The 7350-nt window shown below is 54.8% G+C and overlaps 1 protein-coding gene across 1 annotated transcript in view; it reads left to right on the top strand.

Moving 5' to 3' along the window:
* Positions 1-2323: 2323 nt before the first annotated feature.
* Positions 2324-7350, top strand: part of ACSS1 (acyl-CoA synthetase short chain family member 1) — a 128744-nt gene continuing 123717 nt past the window's right edge. The window contains exon 1 of the mRNA XM_075596301.1: positions 2324-3185. Within this exon, the coding sequence (XP_075452416.1) occupies positions 2810-3185 (376 nt within the window). The 5' untranslated portion in view covers positions 2324-2809. The remainder of the gene's footprint in view (positions 3186-7350) is intronic.

Here is a 7350-nt window from a genome sequence, read left to right on the forward strand (position 1 = left end):
AGGAGAGAGGGGGAGTGGAGAGGAGGGAAAGTGGGGTGTGCGGCAGGGGGGAGTAGAGTGGGAGGGGGAGAGAGAGGGGGGAGACAATATAGGGGGAGAGGGAGAAGGGAGAGGGTGGGGGAAGAGAGGGAGGGGGAGAAGAGAGTGGGGGAAAGGGGGAGAAGAGAGTGGGGGAAAGGGGGAGAAGAGAGTGGGGGAAAGGGGGAGAAGAGAGGGGGGAGGGGGGGAGAAGAGAGGGGGGAGGGGGGGGAGAAGAGAGGGGGGAGGGGGGGGAGAAGAGAGGGGGGAGGGGGTGGAGAAGAGAGGGGGGAGGAGGGGAGAGGTTGAAGAGGGGGATGGGGGAGAAGAGCGGGAGAGGGGGTAGGAGAAGAGGGGAGGAAGGAGGGGGAGAAGAAGATAGGGGTGGGGGGGAGAGAGGAGGAGGAGGGGAGGAGGAGAAGAGAGGGGGGTGGAGGAGGGAGAAGAAGAGAGGGGAGAAGAGAGGGGGAGAAGGGAGCGGGAGAAGAAGAGAGGGGGGAGAAGGGAGGGGGAGAGGAGAGGAAAAGAGAAGGAGGAGGAGAAGAGAGAGGGAGGGGGGAGGAGGCGGGAGGGGGGAAGGGAGGTGCGAGAGGGGGGAAGGGGGGGAGGAGCAGAAGGGGGGAGGAGGAGAGAAGAGGGGGAGGAGAAGGGAGGGGAGGTGGGGAAAAGAAGAGAGGACGAGTGAAGGAGGAGAAGAGAGGGGAGGGGAGGAGGAGAAGAGAGGGGGAGGGGAGGAGAAGAGAGGGGGAGGGGAGGAGAAGAGAGGGGGAGGGGGAGGAGAGGAGGAGGGGGAGGAGAAGAGAAGGAGAGGGGGAGAAGAGGGGGGGGAGGAGGAGAAGGGGGGGGAGGGGAGGATGGACGAGAAGAAGAGAGGGAAGTGAGGAGAAGAAGAGAGGGGGGAGAAGAATAGGGGATGAAAGGAGGAGAAAAAGGGGAGGGGGAGAAGAGAGGGGGAGGGGGGGAGAAGGGAGGGGGAGGGGGGGGAGAAGGGAGGGGGAGGGGGGGGAGAAGGGAGGGGGAGGGGGGGGAGAAGGGAGGGGGAGGGGGGGGAGAAGGGAGGGGGGGGGAGAAGGGAGGGGGAGGGGGGGGAGAAGGGAGGGGGAGGGGGGGGAGAAGGGAGGGGGAGGGGGGGGGAGAAGAGAGGGGGAGGGGGGGGGAGAAGAGAGGGGGAGGGGGGGAGAAGAGAGGGGGAGGGGGGGAGAAGAGAGGGGGAGGGGGGGAGAAGAGAGGGGGAGGGGGGAGAAGAGAGGGGGAGGGGGGGAGAAGAGAGGGGGAGAAGAGAGGGGGAGGGGGGAGAAGAGAGGGGGAGGGGGGAGAAGAGAGGGGGGAGAGGGGGAGAAGACAGGGAGAGGGGGGAGAAGAGAGGGGGAGGGGGGAGAAGAGAGGGGGAAGACAGGGGGAGGGGGGAGAAGACAGGGAGAGGGGGCAGAAGACAGGGGGAGGGGGGAGAAGACAGGGGGAGGGGGGAGAAGACAGGGGGAGGGGGGAGAAGAGAGGGGGAAGGGGGGGGAGAAGAGAGGGGGAAGGGGGGGGGAGAAGAGAGGGGGAAGGGGGGGAGAAGAGAGGGGGAGGGGAGAAGAGAGGGCGGGGGGAGAAGAGAGGGGGAGGAGGGGAGAAGAGAGGGGGAGGGGGGGAGAAGAGAGGGGGAGGGGGGGAGAAGAGAGGGGGAGGGGGGGGAGAAGAGAGGGGGAGGGGGGGGAGAAGAGAGGGAGAGGGGGAGGGGGGGGAGAGGGGGAGGGGGGGGAGAAGAGAGGGAGAGGGGGGGGGGAGAAGAGAGGGGGAGGGGGGGAGAAGAGAGGGGGAGAAGAGAGGGGGAGAAGAGAGGGGAAGGGGGAGAAGAGAGGGGAGGGGGGAGAAGAGAGGGGGAGGGGGGAGAAGAGAGGGGGGAGAGGGGGAGAAGACAGGGAGAGGGGGGAGAAGAGAGGGGGAGGGGGGAGAAGAGAGGGGGAAGACAGGGGGAGGGGGGGAAGACAGGGGGAGGGGGGAGAAGACAGGGAGAGGGGGCAGAAGACAGGGGGAGGGGGGAGAAGACAGGGGGAGGGGGGAGAAGACAGGGGGAGGGGGGAGAAGAGAGGGGGAAGGGGGGAGAAGAGAGGGGGAGGGGAGGAGAAGAGGGGGGAGAAGAGAGGGGGATGAGAAGAGAGGGGATGAGAAGAGAGGGGAGGAGAGGGGATGAGAAGAGAGGGGAGAAGAGGGGGGGGGGAGAGAGGGGGAGGGAAAGAGATAGGTGGAGAAGAGGGGGTGGGGGAGAAGAGGGAGGGACAGAAGGGAGACGTCTGTATTGTATATCACTCAACTGTAATGTTTCATAATTTGGGAGATATATGTGCTGCAGAAAAAACAACTACGGTAGAGAGGAGGAAGGCAGCTGCAGGGAGATAACAAACGCACATGTTGCCATCCAGAGGGGGCGTGTCTTTAAAATAACAACAAAGCAGACAACACACAAAGAAGAAGGAAGACACCAAAGTTGACCAAACCACATTGTGTCAAGGTCATCATCACAAGACCTAGAGAGGAGGGAACACTGAATTACAAGGAGTTGAAGATTAAAAAAAAAAAAGTTTGCATTACATTTCCTGGATATTAAATGAGGAGGAGCTCCAGAGAGTACTGTAATGCCAGCAGCAGCACTGCACACCCGCAGCAGATGCTTTTACACTTGCAGTTATCTTCAGCACTGGTAATCCTTCTATCTGGGAGACTGCTGTAACTTTCCCCCAGCCGCAGATATTATGCAGGTGTGGAACTCAACCTCCTTATAGACACATCTCTAATAGAATCAATAAAGATGGCAGCAAAGCTCACCAGCAGCACACTCCTACACCACATACTCAACAAGCATCATTTTCCTGCCCGGACCTTCCCTTGGAGAAGAGTTGGGGCCAGACACTGCGCCTCTTTCCAGCAGCAGAAGACCCAATATTCTAACCATGGTGCTACCTCCTCATGGGACGTCCAGTCCTACATGCCAGAAGCAGCAGCATTATCCAACGTGCAAAGTTACCAGGAGCTCTTGGATATCTCAGTCGGGGACCCTGAGACTTTTTGGGGTGTCCTGGCCAGAGAGAGGCTCACTTGGGTGAAACCATTCCAGATGGTCAAGGACTGTGACTTCACGCAAGGCCGAGTAAGGTGGTTCCTTGGTGGCCAATTGAACGTGTCCGGTAAGTGCTCAGAGCTAGGGATTTGCCATATGCGAATCTGCTTGCAACAATTCCAGGTGACATGTACGTGTGACAATTGCATCACTACTTTTATTTTAACATATGCAATCATCGGTTGGAACCCCTTTTTTTCTTTTGTAGATGCAATGCAATGATGTTGTGGGGTCACAGTGCTCCTGTATAAGGTAATAATATGTACTAAGAATATAATATGAGTCATGGGTTGAAAAGGAGACAAGCCATCTGCAGGACCCAAGTGTTATTAAAAGCAATATTAATTTCAGCATGCCTTGGAAGAGCAGGGTATATATAATGTAGTAGGAAAAAAACAGAGGTGTTTCTAGAAATATGTAATACCGATAATCCCCTTTTATTCAGTTCCTTAGGCAACAGTAAAACTACATTTCTCTATTTCATCTAATAAAAGCAACACGTGTATGCTGATAACTGGTGCGTGGACAACGCTTGCAGTGTTAACCACTAGTATGCTGGAGGGATCTGAAGAGCATTGAATGCAACCACAAACTGTTTTTTAATTCTATGTGTTTGTGGGATTGATGCTCACAATTTGTATTAAACAGACAGCGTTATAATAGGGAATGCCGCACCCTAGTCAGTCTTTAAAATCATAAAGTACAAAGTTACATCGGTGAGACTCGGCCTCCCCTCCCAGGTCTGGCACATGGGAAAGGCTGATCCAGTTCTAATCAGCATTATAAAAATAAGGTGCGCGTCATTCCAGGAGTGCGCCGGCCCGGCAGCGGAAGGGTTACCGCGGCCCCCTCTTGCCTTGGCTACTGATATGGTGCGCTGTCCTTATTAGACTCTTGGAGGATTGGGATGGGCTCATATTGCGTCGCTGATTGGCTAAACCCGTCAGAAGGGTCGGTGTGACTTCAGTAAAGCTTCCCCATGCTTCCTGCTGCCAGCTCTTGACTTTCTCCCACATGCGTATTATATTTACGGAGTCCCGGCAACTGGCCCTCAACCAATAGTTATATAAAACAATTTCTAGATGCCAACTGAGCCAAGAACAAAATAATTGATGGGTTTGATCCAAAATAGGGAGTGTATTAAACAAAACCCCCTTTGTTTCTTACTGTTTTCATTTCAGGGTTGTATGTATGTATGTATGTATGTATATCTTTATTATTATAGCGCCATTAATGTATCTCGCGCTTCACAGCAGTAATACACGTGACATAATCATATACACTACAAATAACACAATGGGAAGAAGTGCTTCAGACATAAAAGTGACAGGGTTGTGGATTTACATCAATCCTTGTAAATATCACAGTGTCTTCCTCTGATGTATATTTGCTTCATATGTTTATGTTTTCTCAGTCAAAGGAGCCAGTGATGCATTGTGCTGTACTGCACTTTGTAACTGAAGGTTAATATATATATTTTTCCTGTTCCTGCTATTTCTCATCTTCCTAATTCTCTTTCCCTCACCCCCTCCTCCAGCCTTCCTAACATTCTCTACACCAAATGCCTTTTTTCACTGTTACAGCATGTTTATCTGTCTTTCCCTAAACTGTAATCTTCAAATACTTTGTTTTTGAAGTGAAACTTCTTTAGTGGCACCTCTGATGGGATAAAACTGGATAGATGGGGGGGCGAAATGTGAAACGGAAGTGACGTGACGTAATGGACGCCGCTCCGCTCACACGCCCCCCCCGTCACATATGGCGGCGGCGGCGGCAGCGATAGCCGCCGGCGCCGCTCCTAATCGCCGCCGCTCCTAATCGCCGCCGCACCCCTCACCCTCCCACACACCCACACCTAGTTGCTCACATGCGGCGGCGATAGCCGCCGCTCCTAACTGCCACGGCGCCGCTGTTCCGCCGCCCGCTGCCATGCCGCGCGCCACGCATGCGCAGAAGTGGCTGGCAGCGGCGCCGTTCCCCGCCCACTGCCATGCCGTGCGCCACGCATGCGCAGAAGTGGCTGGCAGCGGCGCCTGGGAATAGGGTGGTTTGAGCGCGCCACCGGGGGGAGCTTGAGCGCGCCGGCGGGTTGTGGGGAAGGGGGGAGCTTGAGCGCGCCGCCGGGTTGTGGGGAAGGGGGAGCTTGAGCGCGCCGCCGGGTTGTGGGGAAGGGGGGAGCTTGAGCGCGCCGCCGGGTTGTGGGGAAGGGGGGAGCTTGAGCGTGCCGCCGGGTTGTGGGGAAGGGGGGAGCTTGAGCGCGCCGCCGGGTTGTGGGGAAGGGGGGAGCTTGAGCGTGCCGCCGGGTTGTGGGGAAGGGGGGAGCTTGAGCGCGCCGCCGGGGGGTGGGGAAGGGGGGAGCTTGAGCGCGCCGCCGGGGGGTGGGGAAGGGGGGAGCTTGAGCGCGCCGCCGGGGGGTAGGGAAGGGGGGAGCTTGAGCGCGCCGCCGGGGGGTAGGGAAGGGGGGAGCTTGAGCGCGCCGCCGGGGGGTAGGGAAGGGGGGAGCTTGAGCGCGCCGCCGGGGGGTAGGGAAGGGGGGAGCTTGAGCGCGCCGCCGGGGGGTGGTGGGGGGTATCTGCTCAGAAGACTCAGACTGAGCCCCCCGGGTCCGCAGCTCCGTCGGGGGTGGGGGGAGTCAGGAGAGAGGGGGCAGGACACAGACAGAGAGACATACGGTACACACAGAGAGATACACATACACTGACAGACACACACACACTGACAGACACACATTGACTGACACACACATTGACTGACACATACACACAATGACACACACACACACACTGACTGACACACACACACTTACTCTGACGCACGCACACACTCTGACGCACGCACACACTCTGACGCACGTGCACACACTGACGCACGCGCACACACTCTGACGCACGCGCACACACTGACGCACGCACGCTCACCCCAGTGATGTACCGAACACCGCCCCTGAATGATGTGCCTATTCCTTCCCCCCCCACTGTGAGCTCCCCCACCCGCTCAACATTCATGATGCTGGTACTGCTGCCAATAAACACATACACACACACACTGACGCATGCACACTTTGACGCACGCATACGCACACACTGACTGACACACATACGCACGCACACTGACTGACACACACACATACACTCACTGACCGACACAGAGAGACATTCACACAACACAGAGAGAGAGAGACATACACTGACACACACACACACACACACACACACACACACACACACACACACACACACACACACACACACACAATGACTGACACAAATACACACACTGACCGGCACAGATACATACACTGACTGACACACACACAAACAAACACATACATACTCACTGACTGACACACTGACACATGTGTGCCGAGCACGCGCGTTATAAGTCAATTTCTGTGACAAAAGTCAAAGAAGTTTCACTTACTATGCGCGTGCACAGCACACACAGCTTTTTTTTCCCCCTGTGTATGTGTGCTTTATTTTCAAAGTTTCCCTCCCCCTCCTTGTCCATTTCCTCTATTTTTACTTTCCTCCTGTTCTCAAGCGACCTTCTTTGTTTGACTACCCCCATCTGCAGCTTTTCACAGTCGCTAATGTAACTGCACAGCTTTTCCCAGGTGAATGCCTCAAGGTGCCTACTGAACACTGATGTTCCTTGGTTACAGTACATAGACCAGTGTTTTTCAACCAGGGTTCCTATTAACCTTTGGGGTCTCCTGGGCTTTCCTGCAAGTTCCAGGTAATTTGAAAATTGTACCAAATACAGAAGAATGCACTATTAGAGAGGGTTGGGGTTCCTTACAATGCATCTGAACTCAAACACCCTCTTAGATAGGGTTGGCATTCCACAGAATTTAACTATATGGTTTCTTAACCAAAAAAAAAAGTTAAAAACACTGATATAGACATGAAGCAATTCAGGCAACATCTGTGTAATTTATCCCAGGCAGGTGAATGGAGTGATTGGTAATAGGGTGGTAGGTGGTTTGGCGTCAGTGGATGTGAGAAAGTATCCTTGAATATATAATTACACTGGAATTCTTGTGTGGTTCTTTCAATATGCCTTTTATTACAATTAGTGTACTTATTATTTTATGTTTTGTGTTAATGTAATCTGAGTTAAAACATTTTATACTAATATAGTGATCAGTTCTCAAGTATCAATTCCCTCCAAGGCTATTCTATAAAATAACATAACAAAGGGCACTGTCACGAAGAATGACTACAGGGAAAAAT

This window comes from Ascaphus truei, chromosome 4, assembly GCF_040206685.1.
Source record: "Ascaphus truei isolate aAscTru1 chromosome 4, aAscTru1.hap1, whole genome shotgun sequence".
NCBI lineage: Eukaryota > Metazoa > Chordata > Amphibia > Anura > Ascaphidae > Ascaphus > Ascaphus truei.